The sequence below is a fragment of the Styela clava genome, chromosome 12 (genome assembly GCF_964204865.1).
Source record: "Styela clava chromosome 12, kaStyClav1.hap1.2, whole genome shotgun sequence".
NCBI classification, from domain to species: domain Eukaryota; kingdom Metazoa; phylum Chordata; class Ascidiacea; order Stolidobranchia; family Styelidae; genus Styela; species Styela clava.
Window position 1 is genome coordinate 16,340,609 of NC_135261.1, and position 22,455 is coordinate 16,363,063.

At 36.1% G+C, this 22,455-nt stretch overlaps 2 protein-coding genes across 2 annotated transcripts; both read left to right on the top strand.

The window, feature by feature from the left end:
• Positions 1-1,685: 1,685 nt before the first annotated feature.
• LOC120329950 (caspase-3-like) lies at positions 1,686-8,188 on the top strand. The gene is made up of 10 exons (XM_039396757.2): positions 1,686-1,704; positions 4,428-4,488; positions 4,631-4,697; positions 4,847-4,955; positions 5,617-5,764; positions 6,079-6,251; positions 6,645-6,765; positions 6,888-6,985; positions 7,201-7,365; positions 7,821-8,188. The coding sequence occupies exons 2-10, from the start codon at positions 4,467-4,469 to the stop codon at positions 8,016-8,018; spliced, it is 1,101 nt and encodes a 366-aa protein (XP_039252691.2). The 5' UTR covers positions 1,686-1,704; positions 4,428-4,466; the 3' UTR covers positions 8,019-8,188.
• A 5,459-nt stretch (positions 8,189-13,647) lies between these two features.
• LOC120330440 (caspase-3-like) lies at positions 13,648-19,055 on the top strand. Its single transcript, XM_039397402.2, has 9 exons — positions 13,648-13,787; positions 13,929-13,995; positions 14,256-14,364; positions 15,012-15,159; positions 15,505-15,677; positions 16,077-16,197; positions 16,319-16,416; positions 16,632-16,795; positions 17,248-19,055. The coding sequence occupies exons 1-9, from the start codon at positions 13,766-13,768 to the stop codon at positions 17,294-17,296; spliced, it is 951 nt and encodes a 316-aa protein (XP_039253336.2). The 5' UTR covers positions 13,648-13,765; the 3' UTR covers positions 17,297-19,055.
• Positions 19,056-22,455: the final 3,400 nt, after the last annotated feature.

The window sequence follows — 22,455 nt, forward strand, 5'->3', positions numbered from 1 at the left end:
TATAGTCGAAACTAGGCTTCATTAAATACAGTAAATGTGCCAAGTTCGTACTATTCATTGAACTTTAAAACTTTAGGTCAGTTAAATAGGTTTATCGAAAAATGACTACACTTTTGACAAATTCTAAAAAAATCATAAATCATACAACTAATAGACTGTCAAATGATGTATAACAGTGTAACGCTTAATTGCGTGAAAGTGTTTCAATCTTAGATATGAATTAGGCCAAGATGTAAAGCAAACAACTCGCGCCCTTAAAAACAGAAATAATATTTACGAACTCCACTGATCGACATAATAGTAAACGAGTGTTGACGCAAATGCAAAGGTGATGAATTCTTGATTAGTAGCAAAAGACTATACCAACTCAATTCTCAATGAGAGAATTACTCAATGAGAAAGTGTATTAGGGTCATAAGATACAAATCCGTGGTGCTATGAACAATTGTAAACCAATAATCGTTTATTCAAGATATATATAGGGACACGAAATATAAAATGGTAAAAATCAGTATATATATATATATATATATATATATACGTTAATTACCTTTGAATTGTCATAAATAATGATCAACAATTTCTCCCCGGCAGATGTGAAATAAACTAAACAATCATAGCTTTTCTATCAACAAATCAAGCTGATAATTATTCACAGAGGATATATTTTATGGTGCTCCAGAAGTATGCGCACCAAGATATCACACAACCTGAATCCTAACCGGTACACACATACTATGTCCAGGTTGTGCGCCATCTTGGTGCACCATGTAGGTCCATGTAGATCCTTTTCTGACAGCAATGGATATACTTTACGCAACACTCAACTAAAATGATGCATTTTTGCGGTTAAGCGCTCATCAAAATATTACCTGTCCAAAGTCAACGCACTAGGTCACGACAGTAAAATTACGCAAGTAAATAACCTTATCATGCAGCAAAACGTAAGAATTGACCAGGTAAAGTAGAGAGCAGCGAAATAAAGTCAAACTCTAGCAACAGTCAGATATGTCCTGCATATGATCCAGTTTGGTCGCATGGTGAATTAAATTATTAAATGATGGAGTAGCTGCCTCCCACGTGTCACATATTCGATTTCACTTATAACTATACTTCAATGTAACCATATTGCTGAAAACATAAATTGTCGTGCTGTGTTTTCCCACGTGGCCATATTTTTGAGTTCTTAGTAATCTTCGAGTTAATAGAAATCAAATATGACATTTCACGGAATGATATTAAGTACAAAATGGATACAATGTTACGATTTGAAATTAGATCTTTGCAACGTTGACCCACAGTTCATCTGGATGGTTTTCCCCGTGTTGTACAAATATTAACCGCGACAGACAGCAAATATACGCAGTTCTATTCTCAATACCTAGTTTGAAACTATAGTTTCATCATATTATTTTGTATGCGGAGAAATTAAATACACACTCTGCGAAACTTTATATGTTTCTTTATTCTGTTTTTCAATGGAATTCACTTCCTTTTCAAAACTAAAACGTAGGGTCAACAGAATTTCAGTCTATTCTCAGCAGGGATCGCGTAGCTCAAGTAAGCGAGTTTGTTTGGATGGATGAAGAGCAGTCTCAAGTGACACGATTATAACTGAAGTGGTGCACAGTGAAAATCTCAGTGCGATATTCTATAAAGTAAGACCGAGTTGTTTTACTGAGGGTCACAAAGATTATATGCCAGGTGATTTGAATTCATATTAACATCGTATCCGGAATATGCTTGATATGTAAGATTTGCCGAACTGATTCGTCGTTGATATTTGTCAAACTACATTGAATATGGAGCCGATTTATCAACTTCTTTTTTGTTATATGCGTAAATATCGCGGTACCAATGTAAGATTGATAAATTGCACTTGAACAATGCGTCTTCATTCTCTTATACAACAGTCGAGGTGCATCGAATTTCCACCAAATTGTTGTTGGCGAACAGTTGCTGGCGAACATTTCGAATATTACAAATTTTAAACTTCTAAGCGTAAACTTCTGAAGTGTATTTTCCAAACACTAATTTTCACTAATCTATACACCCTAACTATACCGTTACTTGCCACTTGCTTTTGAAAGAACATTTCTCCCTTTTGGGCCACAACTCATTGGGCAACAAATTCTCATTAACATAAGCAATTGTGTGAACGACAGGCAGTAGTTTGTAAGGGGATTGACTCAATTTTAAGTGAACTTGAATATATAAATTACTGAAAGAGAAAACGATCAAAATCTGACATCCCGCACAGAAAAATTATTCTATTATTGTGTTACGACTTACGTAGTATAGTTGGACCGAATGAGCATTGCATTGATGTTGTATAATGCAACTGATTAACAGACGAAGATAAACAATTTGGTAAGTATGGTTGTGCGTTATAAAAAGGGCGCTCCAGAAGTGTGTGTACCAGTATGGAGGTAACTAATTTTGTTCGCTTATATTACATCAAGTTGTGTGAAGGGGCTGAAACCTATGAACAAGGGGTATACTCACTTGGCTAACACAGACAGTCCCCGAACTTGTAATAGAACTAAAATAAGAAAAATCGGAATAAAATTATAGCCTAACGTGGTACACACACTACGGGAATACCAAAAAAGTACCACTATATTATAATAGCAAAATACATAATAGGCTTCCTATATTCCGCCAATGTCTTGTTGAATAAGGATTAAATAAACGTTGAAGTGAATGAGTCAATAATCGTCCCCTTTCTGCTATTTTGTGTGTGCCATATTGCTGAATATATTGTAAGTCTTCCACTTCCTCAAATGACGGCATCTAGCTTATTCATTTTGGTTCATTGCGTGTCAAAGTAGTTATTATTATAGTACTGAAAAGGCAGTTAGTTCGTATCGTTGCTAGTATGAAGCATATTATTCAGAGCGGAATTTCCAAATGTGTAGCCTTATGTAGTACATTTATACAAGTAATAAAAGCTACTCATACAATCTGGATTCGTCAAATTTAAATATCCGACAAGGTTTCATCGGACTCATTTGTGGTATTAAATATCTAATAAATATTTGATCTGTTGCAGACCTAAGTTTCAGATAACTGCACACACGCATACAATAAATTTCCCACCGCTGCCAAGAAGCTCGGCTCTGTGGGTGCATTCCTTATTGAATCGCCAAAATATGAATTATTCATGCTTCATTTAATTTGATTATATAAATGCTGCAGCGTTTATTTAGGATTTATTCAAATCATACAATTCAGATCTAAGGCCTGGGTAATTTTTAGTCGCAAGTGTTGAAAATTCCTTGAAAAACTTGCAAAGTATCCGTGTATTACCTGAACAGCGAAAAAACAAATATTCTCAAACCATCAATGTTACGTCACATGACCGCTCAAACTTCCAAATTTAAATTCCAATTTCCTTCGAGTCCGCTTCTTCGCTCGCATGGAAAAATCGAATGGAAAAGGAAACTTTTGGAAATGGAAACTCTTATGCCACTGTTACCATTGCAAATAAAATTTATCATACTATCGTTGAAGTGAGACAATAGCTCACGCATACTGCGGAAGTTATTGCTGGATCGTTTGTTAGTCTTGGCAGCGGCGAACCTTGCATTTGTTGCGTAATAATATACTCCATCGGGCTTGCCCAGACTCAAATACTGTATGCATATATTGTATTTTGCACGTTTACAATGCTGTATTATTTTTGTTTTAAAACACATAACAGGTACTACATGAGACTGGTTTAAGGCAATTTTTCGGTCGATTTTTTACTGTTATTCCTTGATTACTTATGGACTGGCTAGCATGTGGATTTTGTTGTAACTTTGTGTCGGTATTGAAAGTGATGAGGAAAATTTTTCGAAACCAATCCAAAACTTCACCTGCTGATGTAGAAAATAATTGGTCATTCCAAGCGAGGAATATGCTGACCTTTCAGAATGTAGGGACTCCAATGCTCGCGAGTAGCTTTGTTCAGTTCAAAGGTGTAAAACACATCAACAAACCGTGTCACCGTGTAGTATTCATGTGCGGATGCGCCGAAATTAACGTAGTAGATAGTTTATACAGAGAAAGATTTATATATAAGACATGATTGATACAGGTCTGCCTATATAAGTACATGTTTGTTATATATAAAAAAAATGGCGCTCCCGTAGAATGTGAACCAATATGGCGGACACCGGAACGTAGATGTGTACCAGGTTAGGGTTGGGCCATAATTTTATTCCAATCTTCCCTATTTTAGTTCTATTACGAGTTTGGGGACTAGCCAAGGGACTCTCGTAGTATTTTTACCTGAAATTATGGCCTAACTTGGTACACATGTATATTACTTTGCGGTGTCCGCCATCCTGGTTCACATACTACGGGAGTACCGAAAAAAAACTTTCATCAAGTAACTCTACAGATTTCATAAATATATGTAATAAAAGGTCAATTAACGACAGATCCAACAAGTGTTACCAGGAAATCGGGGACAGCTGACAATGGATGAAAGGACAATCCCAGGTGAGCGAAACTTTGACTCATTGTATGATATTTGAATGCGTTCCGAATATATTTGAAAAAAAAAGTTCAGGTTTCTAACCACATTGTTTTCGAATCGTACACATTTCAAAATCTAAGAACTTGATACACGTTTGTATTTTAGGGGACGTGCCGCCTGCCAGACAGAATTATTCTAATAAAGAACGCTCCAAATGGCGCGTAGATTCCGGGTGAGTCATTCATTAGTGGTATATTTGACTACAAAACGTAGGAATGAGGAAGCAATCCCATACCACCACGTATCGTGGTCATTTTCATTCATAAAATGAAGTAGATATTTCGTGTTGGATAAACATGACATACATCGTATTTATTGTAGCCAATGTATTTCGGACACTGTGGATGCAGGATTTGACGCCAATGAAGACGATGACATCTACGACATGCGGCAAAAGGAAATGGGAATTTTTCTTGTATTCAGTCACGAGGTAGGGTTTTCCAAATGTTATTGGCAAACGTAGATTTCGCTGACGTATAAAATTTGGTAGACTTCCGGCTGGGGTATTCGATCTAAATGCGAACAGTTTTGCAGGAAACAACTGTCCTACCATATTTCCAATTGGCGTTAAGTATTGCTTTCTAACAAATTTACGGGCAAATATACCGCAGATACTACAACCTATTGTCTACCTACTAATTTTATTGGGCGCTCCAGAAGTGTGAGTACCAATATTCGGTAATAATTTTGTTTGCCTACTTTACATCAAGTTGCATAAAAGGACTGAACCTATGGTCAGGGGATATGTAAATTCACTCGGCTAACACACACAGTCAACGAACTCGTAATAAAACTAGAATAAGGAAAATCCGAATAAAATTATGACTTAACCCTAACCTGGTACACCCACTACGAAAGTACCCTTTACTGTCCACCTGTTTAAATATACTCTTCGGCGTGTAACGTTGCACAAAGGTTCACGCTTCCTTCATATTCTTCTATTCATTTGCTCATTTTAGGTAAATTCAAGCTAGTGTCCGTGATACATCTGGTGATTTTGAATAGTTTGGGGATAGTTTGAAAAGCCCAACAATCTATTGAATTTTTGTTTTCAGGTAATCCATATTGGTACATTAATTAATAATGTTTAGGTATTTGACCCCGACTTAGCACTTTCTAAACGCGAAGGAACAGTTACTGACGAAAAAGGTTTGGAAGAGGTATTCGGAGAAATTGGATTTGAGGTTATAATAAAGAGAAACTTCGGGATAAAAGAAATTGAAAAAACCATTGATGAATGTTAGTATCCATTGATGTATATTTTTTTGTTGGTCGAACGCATGGGTATAGCATTCTTTACCTAATTTGGCAATTATGTGAGCACTGGGACCGAACATATCAAGACGGATATTGGTCGTAAACTCCTTCTTAAGTCATAGTTACAGGTGAAAATGAAATAAAACCTTGCATATGCCAGGTTTTGCAAAAATTATGTATAAAGTCAATAATCTGAGCATTTAAATATTTTTTCTTTTGCGAACTCAACACAAAATCGCTTATGGAAAGTTCTTACTCATTGACAAAAATATTAACATATTGGTAACTGTTTTCAGATGTGAAATATGATCACTCACGAAATGGAAGTTTTGCGTGTGCGGTTTTGTCACACGGTAAAGAAGAAGGAATCGTCTACGCTTATGATTATGCATATAACGTGAAATCACTATATGAACCATTCCGAGATTGCATGTCATTAGTTGGAAAACCAAAGCTTTTCTTTGTACAGGTATGAACATGTAAAATAGCTTTGTTTTGTTATTCGTTTGGTATTACGTCAGTTATTAAAACTGAGGCCTGGAAAAATGGTTTAAAACCTGACGACGTCCAGGACTACGGTTAAAAATTTAGTAACATCTATGCTAAACAAACTATAACTCTGTCTCTGGTGAGTGTTATAATACTACATATTTTGTAGAAACTGATATAAGAAATATTTGAAATATAGAATTGTTTTGAAATTTATAAACTATAAGTTTTTTTTATTTTTCTAACAATGACTGAACACCAAAAACGTTGATAAATTAATTAGGTCTATAGCTTTTCAATAAAGTCACTGTTGCAAATCTTCCAATGAAATTTACGGTTCGCTCATTTTTTAAAAACTATAGTCATATTGCAGGCATGTCGGGGTACAAAACTTCAAGACGGCAATAGAAAAGATGCCGCAGACGCTGGGCCTGACGGCGTAATGACAATTCCACGGGAAGCTGATTTTTTGATCGCATATTCCACGATAGAAGGTGAAGAATTCAGACAAAAAAAATAATAAATCACAACAAATATATATACATCTTTTACTTTGGTGTATACGTTTACTTCGTATATTTACCTAACATTGCTCACAGACAAATTCACATTTCAGGTTACTATTCATGGAGGAACCCAATGACTGGTTCATGGTTTATTCAAAGCTTGATTAAGTGCGTGGAAAATTTTTCACACAAATGGGATTTGTTGAAAGTATGTTAGCGATTGAATTTGTTTAAGTTGTTTATGGTAATCAATTTTTAATATTTTCTAAATCACTCTTTTTGATCAGAAACATAAATAAATATCAAAATAAAATCGGTGACCAATCCAGCTAAAACTCAACTACTGTGGCCCGGTTGTGAAATATTGGGATGGTGACGTGGTTTCAATCAAAGAATGAACTCAATACGTAGTAACATTTTTAGATCCTCACTCGCGTAAACAAAGAAGTTTGTTGCAAAGAATCCAATCCTGACCTATACGAAATGAAAGGCAAAAAGCAATGTCCTTCGATTGTTTGTCAACTGACTGCCCAACTCTATTTCAAGGCAAAGAACGATGATGTTACCGACGCTAAAATTCCAGTGCAGGTTTGCATTAGTTTGACGGTAATACTAAGAATTAAACGAATTTGTAAGTGCACACTGCACACTCAAGTTTTTTCAAGAAGTTGGGAAGTGCTGTGGAATTCACTGCCTCAATTGATTATATTAACATCAGTTGTTAGCATTTCGGCGTTTGTTTGTGATTTTGCTCGGAGACAATTTTTTACCTCTGAGATAATAATCTTTCCACAAGGTGACTGGAACAAACATTGAACTTGGCCAACATATTTTGCAATTAATATATTGATGTCTATTAGTTGAAGATTTGGCCTCAACACTAATAATAATACACACAATAGCAAGCATTTAGCAAAACAAATGATCAAAGATCATGTTCGATTTCTATCGCTAAAACAAATATTACGCGAGTCCCGCGCCTCCACACTCCGATTTGTGTTATAATCTACCTAAAACATATTCTACCCAAATACTCGTTTTAGGCTTCAGAGGTTAGGCCACGAATCAGATCAGCAGCTAGTTCCGGACTGAATATGAAGGTTCAAGTTACAGATGATAATGTTTTTTCGGAAATGGAGTATTACCGATTAAAGCTGGAATCTCTCGAAATTAAGGAAAGGCTCATAGCAATGAAGAAAAATTTGTTCCAGGAAAAAATACAGAAAACTAGTTACGATTGAACTGGTCTCAACTGTTAAAATGTAAAAAAGAGCTCCATGTGCTACCTGCTACATCAAACTTGATTTAGAATATATGCAGTTGTATGAAGTAAACTAATTAATCATAGCTTTTCTATCAACAACAAATCAAGCTGATAATTATTCACAAAGAATATATTTTATTTCTCTCACCTCCATTTTCTCCCCAATCTAAAATTATTCGGAAAATTTCCATGGTTATACCAAAATGAAAAAATAGTAGAAGTTCCAATGGCTGTTTAACGAGAGCATTATTCGATTAGATGGTGTGAAACGTGTTTTTAAATATTTTTCTGAAGGTTCGCATTTTAATTGGTAAACTTACATAAAACAGTAATCAAGGGTAATATGCCAAGGTATTTTTCTGTTCGATCTTTCCTGGTCTTTTGCTAAAGAAAAAAACATTTTGAAACAGACAACCCAGAAAGTCAGTGAATGATTTCACGCTACGTGGTAATCCATTCGCAAGTTTCTTCCCTGCTATATTTTATTTAATGCGGTATCCACTTTGTAAGGATCTGTGTCATTTCCGAGTTTCATTCCCTAGAGCACGTTTACCCAAATTTTTTGAGGCGCGTACCCCTAATTGTGAATCTTAGTTTTGAGCCCACCCCCCACCCTGTGCCGTATCAATTCCTGACCAACAAACAAGAATAACCAGCGAAGATGAATAATGTTTCATTTACAATACAAACAACATTGCGATGGTCAAGGTTGCTTTTCACTGCACAATTTATCGATTTTCGGAGTACATTATGACAAGCAAACTCGTAGAGCCGATTCTACGGCAAATTTCGACCTGTATTTTGGCATCTTATTGGTAAGAGCTGAAAATGTTGTCTTGCACATCTAGGTCGCTGAATCAGGCAATAATGTTTTAATTGGCTTTTCTGACAGCGATGGATATTCTTCCGCAATACTCAACCAAAAAAAATTCTTTATGATTGAATCAATCATTAAAAATCGATCAGACTTTCTTAATATCGCTGCGGACCCCCTGTGCAGTCATCACGGTCCCACACTTCAATAAACCCTGGCCTAGCGTGTGTTATGATTTCTGGATTTTGCATTTATAATGTACATGATGGCTTTAATATGCGTGTTTCACATCTCTTCGGTTGTTGCAGACGTACGTACGGTTTTGCGATTAAGTGGACGCTTATCAAAAGATCACCTGCCCAAAGTCACGCACTAGATGGCGACAGCACAATTACGCAAGTGAAGAACTTTATTACGCAGCAAAACGTACGTACGGATTGATCGGGTAAAATAAAAGGCAGTGAAAAAAAGTCAAACTCTAGCAACAGTCAGATATGTCCAGTAAGTATATAATTGTGCACCATCTTGGTACATATACTTCGATAGCGCCTTTTTATGTTATTAGTAATCTTCAAGTTAATAGAAATCAAATATGACATATCACGGAATGAAATTAAGTACAAAATGAATACAATGTTACGATTTGAACATAGATCGCTGTGCCGTTGACCCACGGTCCATATGGGTCACGTAGGCTTGCACGTAATTGACAAAAATCAATTCCGTAATTACGGCAAAATCAATTACGTAATGACCCCGTAATTGCGATATTTTTCCACGCATTTAAACCTATCATAACAACCAATTGAATCCACTTCTTTTCCGAATGGGACATTGAAGTTGGGTTTTCATATTCTTGGCAGTACTACACGCCGTCGGCAGATGTTAAAGACAAATATCAAGGAGTGAATTCAAATTAATTTTATTCTGATTTTTATCTTTTGTGTTAGCTTTGGTTTTACTTTATCACCTTCGCAAATTAACCGTCCCATTTTTATGCGATCAATTTTATTTTATCATTACCGACACTGGTATACGGATATTTATGGAAACGATAGTTTTTTAAAACCACCTTAGTACTGAATAAAAATTACGGGTTTCTAATTTATTAACCAACGACGAGCGTATTCCCTCGTTTGATTATACTTGCGATTTCCTCGCGACGAAGACTTGTTTTTGCAGCGTCTTCTGCATTATCCGACATTACTGCCTTGTTAGCATTTTATAATAATAATTATTGATGTCGACTTATTGACGATATTCCGATTACCATGCTTCATTTTACATTTAATCATTTCTGAACTGTTTATAACATTATTTGCGATAAATTTAGACCAAATATTATTTATTTGAGTATAATTTAAATATCGAACTTATATGATATGCCTTCTCCGAAAATACAAAAGTTATATCGCAAAACAATGCATTTTGTGACATTTATTTTACACTCACGACATTTATTTGCTAACTCAAGTCGGCGATCCTATCGGCCAAGATTGACACAAGTTTGGTCGAGTGCCGGTGGTATTCAAGTCGACGATAAATCAAAATAAGTTGCCGCATTTGGTAAGACAGTTAATCATATATGGCCGAAATATTGAGAGGAATTGTGAAAAACATCATGATCAAGGCCAAGTCCGGACTGATATATAACGATAAAACCGTTAACAGAACATCAAGATTTTGTAATAGAAAATGGATCTCGCACAGAATAAACACACTGGCTCATATTTGATTATATATGATAGCAGTTAAATTTTTAGCGGTCCGCGAGGAATCCGTCGTTTTGCTGTTTCTCTGCCGTCTCAATCGCTTTACCGATGCCGAGAAGACGAAGTTGCGTTGGTTCATTACGCAATCTCTCTTTTGTCGTCATATAGCTATCTGATAAGCGCGACATTAATTATCACGGCGAGGTATTGGCGCGAGTGATCAATCGCTCTTTTCGCTTATTTGGTTCCAATTCGTCGCGAAAGCTCTTCGTTAAATTTCACAAGATCGTCGTGTTGAAAGGTTATGGATATTTTCCTGTTTATACCCCAAGCCTGAAATAAAACAGCCAAAAACAGTATGATATTCCATGTTCAAGTGTTGATATTAACAATAAAGAATGGTTAAGCATTGCTAATCCACACTTGGTGGGGAATTCCCACTATTTAAACGCGTGACTATAAAATAGAATAAAATAGAAACGGAACATATATACCATAAGTATCGGAAAACTGGAACAAGTAAATAATAAATAAAAGTAAAATGGATACAAATGTTTGATAGACCATGTTTGAAAGATTGATCTCCTGCGTTCATTAGTCATTTCACCCGAAGAAGTTGAAACCGGGCGTGTTAGCGTCCATCGGTCTTAACACAATTCTTCCCCCTATCTACGGTTATTATGTACATTGGCAATGGCCATGCTAGATAAGATGCGAGAGAAGTTGAAACCAGGTGTGATGGCGTCAATCGGTCTCAACGCAATTCTATCCCTTATCTACGGCTAAGTTACGGGAGAAGTTAAAACCAGGTGTGTTGGCGTCAAACGGGCCTACTCAATTCTTCTCCCTTGACTACGTTAATAATTTACACTGGCCCTGCCAGAAAAGTTGATAATAGGTTAGTAAATGGCAACGCGTCATGCCTTCTTTAACCTACGTAACAAGAGAGAGAAAAGTAGGAAGAACGACTGCGAATACCGGAACTCTAACTTCTTCTACTTGTTGAGCTTTCATTTTTCGCAATCGACGAAATTGACTGCTTTGAAGAAAGCTCGTTTCAATGCAATAATTACGACTTTACGTAATTCGTAACTTCCCTTCCGTAACTCCAAATAATTACGTAATTCCGTAAATCTGTAAATTACGTGCAAGCCTATATGGGTGGTGTTGTACAAATATTGACCTCGGCAGGGGCAAAACGTAGTTCTATTCTCAATACCTAGTTCGAAACTATAGTTTCATCATTTTTATGGATGCGGAACAAGTAAGCACAAAACACTCTTACTCTTACTTACTTACTTATTTACTCTTTGTGAAACTTAGTATGTTTCTTTGTTCTGTTTTTCCAACGGAACGAACCTGTATTTAACAACTAAAACGTTGTGTCAACAGGATTTCAGTCCATTATCAGCCGGAATCGCGTAGCTCAAGTGAACGAGTTTGGTTGAATGGGTGAAGAGCAATTTCAAATGATATGGGCCTACGGTTATAGCTGAATTGATGTGTAGTGAAAATCTCAGTGAGATATTCTTTAAAATAAAACCGAGTTGTTTTATCGGTGGTCACAAAGATTACGCGCCAAGTGATTTGGAATCACATTAACCTCGTGTCCTGAATATACTTGATATGTAAGAATTGCCGAACTAATTCGTGGTTGATATTTGTCAAACTAAGTTGAATATGAAGCCAAGTAAACAATATGTGCACTTCTCATATTTGTTTTTTTACGAATTCGATTATTCCTTCTTGCCCGTTACATGCATAAATATCGCGGTGCCAACATACTTGCATTTGAACAATTTGTGTCCATACTCTTTTAAAACAATCGAGGGTTAGGGAATTTCAAATTGAAGTCGCTAGAGAACATTCCGAATGTTACAAAATTCAAACTTGAAGTGAATTTTCCAAACAATAATCTCTACTAATCTATACACCCTAACAGCTAACGAGTAACTACTCTTACTTGGCACTTGCTTTTAAAACATTCCTCCCTTTTGGGCCACAACTCATTGGGCAACAAATTCTTATTAACATTCAAGAGCTATTGCGTGACCGACATACTGTGGTTTGAAAAGGAATTGATTCATTCTAATTTGAGGTGTTCCTGTTTGTTTCATTGAGTATAAATAGCGAAATGAGCAAAACACAAAAGGCGTATTTGTATGATATATCCATAATAAATTTTATTACGAGTTTTGGCAGTCTATAACTTCCGCAATAAGAAGCTATAACATTCTTTCAATCTATTCCTGGCCATAAGTTACTGAGAGAAAAACGATCAAAATTATTCTAATATTGTGTTACGTAGCACAGTTGGATCGAAAGAGCCTTGCATTGGCGTTGTATTACGCAACTGATTAACATACGAACATCAACAATTTTGTAAGTATTGTAGTGTGAGATAAAAAAAAGTACCGCTATCCTATAATAGCCTTCTATATTCTGCCAATGTCTTGCTGAATTAGGATTAGATCACTGTTGAAGTGAATGAGTCAATAATAATCGCCATATTTCTACTATTTTGTGCGTGTCATATTGCTAAATATATTGGAAGACTTCCATTTCCTCAAATGACAGTATCTGGCTTATTCATTTTGGTTCATTGCGTGTTACAGTAGTTATTATTATAGTACTGAAAATGCAGTTGCTTCGTATGGTTGCTAGTATGAAGCATATTATTCAAAGCGGAATTGCCCAAAATGTGTAGCCTTATGTAGTACAGATATACAAGTAATAAAAACTACTCATACAATCTGGATTCGTAAAATTTAGATATCCGACAAGGTCTCATCGGACTCATCTATGGTATTAAATATATAATAAATAGTTGATCTGTTGCACGTAAAAATCGCATTTCTCTTCGATTACTGGATCAATTGCTTCGGAATTTTCAGTGAATAAATATTAAATTTTTCTCTCAAAGGCTATTACTTTTATTTATTTCTAATATTCCGGTGAGCTGCATGGCATTCGTTTATTTGTGTGCTAGACGTCATTAAAATTTGCCACTATGTGGCGCTACGTGTCCACATATTTGAGCATAGCTCTCTTGTATTTAAGACATGATTGTTATTGTTATATAACAAAACTCATAATATTTTCATCTAGTACCTATACAGATTTCATAATTAAATGTAGTATAAGGTAAATTTACGAAAGATCCGAGAAGTGTTGCCAAGAAATCGGGGACAACTGACAATGGATGAAAGGACAATCCCAGGTGAGCGAAACTTTGACTCATTGTATGATATTTGAATGCGTTCCGAATATAATGACAAAAAATGTTTAAGTCCTTAACCACATTGTTTTCGAATCGTATACATTTCAAAATCTAAGAACTTGATACACGTTTGTATTTTAGGGGACGTGCCGCCTGCCAGACAGAATTATTCTAATAAAGAACGCTCCAAAGGGCGCGTAGAGGCCGGGTGAGTGATTCATTAGTGGTATATTTGACTACAAAACGTAGGAATGAGGAAGCAATCCCATACCACCACCTATCGTGGTCATTTTCTGAAGGGAACAAATAATTACATTCGTCTCATCAAATCTTTGTGATCTTTATATTCTCATAAAACTTGAATGCGATGTGTGGTTTTAGACGGTTCTGAAGCACAGATTCAACATTCATACAATCAAGTAGATATTTCGTGTTGGATAAACATGACATACATCGTATTTATTGTAGCCAATGTATTTCGGACACTGTGGATGCAGGATTTGACGCCAATGAAGACGATGACATCTACGATTTGCGTCAAAAGGAAATGGGAAATTTTCTTGTATTCAGTCACGAGGTAGGGTTTTCCAAATGTTATTGGCGAACGTAGATTTCGCTGACGTATAAAATTTGGTAGACTTTCGGCTGGGGTATTCGATCTAAATGCGAATAGTTTTGCAGGAAACCACTGTCCTACCATCTTTCCAATCGGCGTTAGGTATTGCTTTCTAACAAATTTACGGGCAAGTAAGATACTACAACCTATTGTCTACCTACTAATTTTATTGGGCGCTCCAGAAGTGTGAGTACCAATATTTTGAAATAATTTTGTTTGCCTACTTTACATCAAGTTGCGTAAAAGGACTGAACCTATGAACAGGGGGTATGTATATTCACTCAGCTAACACACACAGTCAACGAACACGTAATAGAACTAGAATAAGGAAAATCGGAATAAAATTATGACCTAACCCTAACCTGGTACACACACTACGAGAGTACCCTTTATTGTCCACCTGTTTAAATGTACTCTTCGACGTGTAACGGTGCACAAAGCTTCGCGCTTCCTTCATATTCTTCTATTCATTTGCTGATTATACGTAAATTTAAGCTAGTGTCCGTGATACATCTGGTGATTTCGAATAGTCGGGCATAGTTTAAAAAGTCCAACTATCTATTCAATTTATGGTCCAAGGTAATTCATATTGCTACATTAATGTTTAGGTATTTGACCCCGACTTAGGACTTCCTAAACGCGAAGGAACAGTTACTGACGAAGAAGGTTTGAAAAAGGTCTTCGGGCAAATTGGATTTAAGGTTATAATAAAGAAAAACCTCCATAGAGAAGAAATTACGAAAACCATTGATGAATGTAAGTATCCATCGATTTATCTTTTTTGTTCGTTAAACGCATGGGAATAGATAGCATTCTTTGCCTGAATTTGGCAATTTTGCGGGCACCGGGAACGAACATATTTTACGGATATCATAAATAAATTCATTCTTACGTCGGAGTCAACGTTACAGGTAAAATTTAAAAAAAACTTGCATATGCCAAAGTTTTTGTATTTGAAATTGTGTTAAACCAAGGATTTTGTATAAGTCAATAATTTATGCATTTAAATACATTTTTCTTTTCAAGGCGCTCAGCACAAAATTCCATTTCGGAAGTTTTACTTATTGATGAAAATAACGACATATTGGCTACTGTTTTCAGATGTGAAGTATGATCACTCGCGTAATGGAAGTTTTGCGTGTGCGGTTTTGTCACACGGTAAAGAAGAAGGAATCGTCTACGCTTATGATTATGCATATAACGTGAAATCACTATATGAACCATTCCGAGATTGCATGTCATTAGTTGGAAAACCAAAGCTTTTCTTTGTACAGGTATGAATATGTAAAATAGCTTTGTTTTGTTATTTTTTTGTTATACGAGTATATTACGTCAGTTATCAAAACTGAGGCCTGGGAAAATGGTTGAAAACCTGACGACGTCCAGGACTACGGTTAAAAATTTAGTAACATTTATGCTAAACAAACTATAACTGTTTCTGGTGAGTGTTATACTACATATTTTGTAGAAACAGATGAAAAAAATATTTGAAATATAGAATTGTTTTGAAATATATAAACTATGAGTTTTTTTTATTTTTCTAACAATGACTGAACACCCAAAATGTTGATGAATTAATTAGGTCTATAGCTTTTCAATAAAGTCACTGTTGCAAATCTTTCAATCAAATTTACGGTTCGCTCATTTTTTAAAAAACTATAGTCATGTTGCAGGCATGTCGGGGTACAAAACTTCAAGACGGCATTAGAAAAGATGCCGCAGACGCTGGGCCTGACGGCGTAATGATAATTCCACGGGAAGCTGATTTTTTGATCGCATATTCCACGATAGAAGGTGAAGAATTCAGACAAAAAAAATAATAAATCACAACAAATATATATACATCTTTTACTTTGGTGTATACGTTACTTCGTATATTTACCTAACATTGCTCACAGACAAATTCACATTTCAGGTTACTATTCATGGAGGAACCCAATGACTGGTTCATGGTTTATTCAAAGCTTGATTAAGTGCGTGGAAAATTTTTCACACAAATGGGATTTGTTGAAAGTATGTTAGCGATTGAATTAGTTTAAGTTGTTTATGGTAATCAATTTTTGATATTTTCTAAATCACTCTTTTTGATCAGAAACATAAATAAATATCAAAATAAAATCGGTGACCTATCCAGCTAAAACTCAACTACTGTGGCCCGGTTGTGAAATATTGGGATGGTGACGTGGTTTCAATCGAAGAATTAACTCAATACGTAGTGACATTTTTAGATCCTCACTCGCGTAAATAAAGAAGTGTGTTGCAAAGAATCCAATCCTGACCTATACGAAATGAAAGGCGAAAAGCAATGTCCTTCGATTGTTTGTCAACTGACTGCCAACTCTATTTCAAGGCCAAGAACAACGATGTTACCGACGCTAAAATTCCAGTGCAGGTTTGCATTAGTTTGGCGGTAATACTAAGAATTAAACGAATTTGTAAGTGCACACTCGAGTTTTTTCAAGAAGTTCGTTGGGAAGTGCTGTGGAATTCATCGCCTCAATGGATTATATAAACATAAGTTGTTAGCATTTCAGCGTTTGTTTGTGATTTTGCTCGGAGACAATTTTTTACCTCTGAGATAATAATCTTTCCACAAGGTGACTCGAACAAACATTGAACTTGACCAGCATATTTTGCAATTATTATATTGATGTCTATTAGTTGAAGATTTGGCCTCAACACCAATAATAATACACACAATAGCAAGCATTTAGCAAAACGAATGATTAAAGACCATGTTCGGTTTCTATCGCCAAAACAAATATTACAGGAGTCCCGCGCCTTCACACTCCGATTCGTGTTGTAATCTACCTAAAATATATTCTACCCAAATACCCGTTTTAGGCTTCAGAGATTCCCTCACCAATTATGTCAGCAGCTAGTTCCGGACTGAACATGAAGGTTCAAGTTACAGATGATAATGTTTTTTCGGAAATGGAGTATTACCGATTGAAGCTGGAATCTCTCGAAATTAAGGAAAAGCTCATAGCAATGAAGAGAAATCTTTTCCAAGAAAAAATACAGAAAGCTAGTTACGAATAAACTGGTCTGAACTGAAAAGAACTTCATATGCTTCCATGCTACATCAAACTTGATTATATGCAGTTGTGCTGTCTTAAAAACTCGTCATTCTCTTTAATCCGGGATGTCAAAATCGCGGCCCCATGGAACTTTCACTGCGGCCCTCGACAACTTAACAACTATTGTTATCTTTTGTAAGGTTTTTTATTGAAACGTAATACATTTTTCAAAGTGAAATTGATTATTCACACAAAAACAAACTATTTACAGAAAGTAGTTTTGAAAAAATTACAAATTTTTTTGTTCCTATTTTGACCCAATTGTGGATACACCTCAAGCTAGCAAAATAAAACTTGAAAACAACACCTCAGTGATTGAGAAGAAGCGCAAAGTACATGAAGAAGGTCGCATTTCTTACAATTCTAAAGCACACTGCTTAATTTGTCACATTTCCATCAATGCAATGAAAGAATACAATACATTATCAGAACATTCATACATCAAGTAGACATTATCAGAATATTCACAGCAGTCAATGTGACAAATTTAAAGATCAACTTCGAACCATGAAACTGTTGCAGTTGAAAGCACAGCTAAATCAGCAGCAAACCTGCTTCAAAAAAATCTGTAAAAGTAACGTTGCCACTGTTACAGCCAACTATAAGCTTAGTCAGATGATTGCAATCTCTGGAAAGTCTTATACTGATGGAGCTTTCATAAAAAAACTTGAAACATTGAATATTTAACAGAACTTATTATGACTGAAGTCATTTAACATGTTTATGTACAAAATGTTTGCATATCCATCACAGCATGAAGTCCTCAATCTACACCAGGGGTCTTTAACACGCGGCCCGCGAGGCACTTTTTTTCGGCACGCGTCGTGGTTAATTCTTTTCACAAAGATCTAAAATAGTACGATGTCAACTGACAGTAAGTTTTATCGTGTCATTTAACATCAAGAGTGCGGTCCGACAAACTGTAAAACGTATGACAAAAAAAAATCCCCCTCGTTATTCCACTTTACTACGTTCATAATTTATTCCATTGTAATGATTAAATTGTAAATTCAATAATTTCTTTTCGCATTTTCATTGTAACGAAATAAAAGAGTTTCGGTCAGATCATTGTGGCCGAAGAAAGGTTTGCAAAGCTTTATACTTATACTTTTACTTATATTCGGGAGTTTTTTTTCAACTATGAAAGTCAGCACCTCGCACACGACTAACGGAGGAGTATTTGCATGCTGTCTAATTAAGACTAGCAAACCAACGCAAAATAGGGCCAAACGTCGAGTCTCTCACCGCTACAAAACGGTGCCAAATGTCCTGCAAGTAAATGTATATGTTTCATGTCTCGTTTGGTGTAAGATTCAAGTGTAATTTCAACAAATACATTCCGATTTCCTTTGTTATCAATTTTGTACCTAATTTTTTGGTTTGCGGCCTGCGACGTCAATAAAGTTAAAAAAGTGGCCCATGACATATTTGAGTTGGAGACCCCTGATCTACACTGTCTATGTTTGCGCGATACTATAAGTGAGATCTGTCATCATTCAACATTCTTAATCTTATATATATAGTAACTAGACCCCACGTTAATGTACTAGCTCGGAGTAGATCTTGCCTGATAAAGGGGGAGACCCAAGGCCGTATTTAAACGATAAGAGGCCCTTAGTCTATTTCATTATAAGGCCCTTTTCAACAATGATGCCACAACCCTCTGTGAATCAATTACGACTTCATAATAGTCGTAAAAATTTGTTATGTAAAATACAATTTCATTTTTAATAATTTAACCGTTTTAATACAGAGACTATTACTATGTCATATAATGTGGCCATATAACGAGATTACGAGTTCTGAATTGACAATTGACTTCTACGCTGTAAGAGGAAATCCAGGTTGATTTTACGTAAATTGTAAATATTACCTAAGTTGTTAAAGAAGAAACAAAGGAAGCAAAAAAATAGTCGATGGTTTACGTACCTCATTGTTGTATCACTACCATAAACTCGAAATTAATAAAAGTAGTAGCCTTCCAGCTTAATTCTTAAACCACTGAAAATATCGAAGCAATTAATTGAGTAGTTAATGAGAAAAGCGTCTAATTACAAAACGATCCATAGGTCCATTTCGTGTAAAAAATTACATTCGGCGCGAAACACGTGATTAACTTATATTTGCTGTGTTTTATGTTATTGTTTCGTTATCATCATTTTCTTCATTATATTTACGTCATTATTGTTCGCTCGCATGTTGGCATTACGTTTTATTCTGTGATAAGTAACCGTGGTGTTGAACGCTCTGTCTGTAGCCAAGAGGTCATCACGCGAGACAATTTTAAGAGTCGTGAACAACAGATTTTGGGTTTGTCTGTCATTGTGACGCAGCTGGATGCACGCTCTGCTGTGAAAATGTCGTTAGCCATACCTCGAGTACTAAATTTTAAAACATGAAAAAAATAATTATAATCCATATTTCTAAATCCTGGAATTAACCATGGACATAATAAGTTTGAAATATGGTATATTCAAAGACGATTCTGGGAAGAATGAAGCTCTAATAAATGGAGTTTCTCGTGACAAAAAGGAGCAGATATTGTTCTGACGATGATGTGCTGGCTAAGACCTATGTGTAGCTATACGAATGGAGCAGACATAGCCTACTTGCAAAATTTAAAAATCACTTTTAAAAAGGACAAATTGATATTAGGAGAATATTTGCTGTTACGACAGACGGTGCCACTGACATGGTTGAAGGAGCCCGTGGGTTTGTTGCATTTATTCCCAAGGAGATTGGCCATCCAGTCATGATGTTTAGGATATAATTTACATATTTATCCCGGGGGATAGGAAAGCCGAATAAGACGCCTACTAATCATATGGTGAACCTCTCGTCTGGTTACCAGTTCATATCGGGTATGAGAGTTATTTGTTTCCGATGCATGGACTTGATGGCGGATGGAGCAAGCTGACTAGAGGACTTGTTATTGTGAACAAGCAAGTTTGATGAATGGCGTCGGGCTATCGAAATTGTATATTATAAGAATAGTTCAAAGTTGCTGACATCATTGCCGGACACGTTTGGTGATCTTAAAGACGTAGCAAAAGTCTTGCCTTCTGTATTCGGATCAACGAACGGTAGGGTAGGCTACTTGTGCAAACAAATTTTTTCGCGCACGAAGTTTGTCTTGAGCCCTAATGAGCATATATTGTGAGCCTTCATCGCAGTCATCTTACTTCTGATAATTTCAAAGCCTGCGTTCAGCTAAAAGTCACAAATTAGAAGCCAAACATCAAATCTCTGAGTGAGAAAAAGCAAGTGACAGTGGTCCCACTGGTAGAGAATGTTAGCCTACTGCAGTGGTTCTTAACATTTGCGAGCCTGCACCCGTCGAACCCCATCGTACTGAATGGTTGAAACAAGGATCCCAACCCTAACTTAATGAAGCGGAAGCTAATTTCGTGAAGGTTATAAGAAATGAACATTAAGGTGTAACCTAAGATACCAATATCCCGTGTGGGAATAGCCATTTTTTGTCACAATAGTGTTGGCGGCAGGGAAAGCAGATGTTTTTGGTATATAAGTTATGCGGGTAATAATGCTAATTTCAAGCAAAGCTCTGCAATTAAGTATTCGTTGTCGCAAATTTATCACCTAAAGAAATTCGAACGCGCTCTGATTTTGCTTTCATTTATGCAATCTTCGATGTATCCGTAAAACTGACTATAAATTTTATTAGTACGGTAGATTATGAATAAGGGTCACGCAAATATTCAGCTCAAAAGTCCTTGATCCTTGATCGTAACAACCCAAGATTTTTCAATGCCATTAGCAGAAAGCATCTAAAAGCGGTATCATAGATAAGTATGAACGCCAAAGCGCGCGACATGTGTGGAGATATGAGTTTTCAATGGAACATACTAGAATCTGGGAACACCGACGGGTCCGCTGAAACTTATATCTGTGGGAAGCTATACATACAGCCAAGCTAATTTATTGGTTGTTGAACGTCTAAGTTTGAATATCTGCGATGAACTGTAGTTATTTTTGCAAAATTAGTAGACGAGGTAATGGAAAGTCCCATAATATAAAAATTGTTTCAGAGGACCATCGTCGAACCCCTGGAACAGCTCCACCAAACCCTAGGGGTTCGACCACTGGCCTACTGTGTATTAGGGTTGGGATTTGGGGGGCCAGTTTTTGAAATCTCGATATCGGGATATTCCGGGATTGAGCCGTATAATGCCGGTATTTTTCGGAATTAAGTAAAATATTTAAACAACATGCATGTCAATAAAATCGCGCATTTATTTCATGTAATATTGACGCAGAAATATTAGAGCATCTAGGGCAGTGGTTCCCAATTTTTTTTCTATTGCAACGCACTATTTAGCTCTTTCAATTTCCGCGGCACACCTATCACAAAACACGAACATTTTATACTCATAAATATATAAAGAGAGCTTTAGTCGAACGCGAACAAATGATTAATAGTTACCGATATTACAAATGTTTTCTTACGTTAAAATAAACGAGAGCATCTTCGGAGCACCTCACATTATTGTAAAAGTTACGCGGCCGCACGGGTAATACGTGGTCTCCAAACACACCACCGATCACGCGCTTCGGTTTTGCTCGCCCATCCCCGTTCCACGATACGGCCTTATTATTATCACATGTATTCTCACTTTTTCACAACCTACATTTTTGTTATAATTCAATATTTTTATTGTCGGCACTTGCGGGAGAAATGAAAAGGCAAACAAACCAACAATTTTTTATTATCGCTAAAAGCACGCATTTTACCCGATAGACGTAAATTTACACGTTATGAATTTCGTGCATGGTCCGAGCATAATTTGATGGCAAAGATCATAGCAGTTACTATGTCGAAATGCAGACAGCAGAAACTACCCGAAAAATATAACCGTTTTTGTGTTCGATATATGAAATAATCGTCAATTCCACCACACTTCCGTGAAGTAGTGCAATTTACTAAATATGTGAAGAAGGTTTTGTTAAGTTT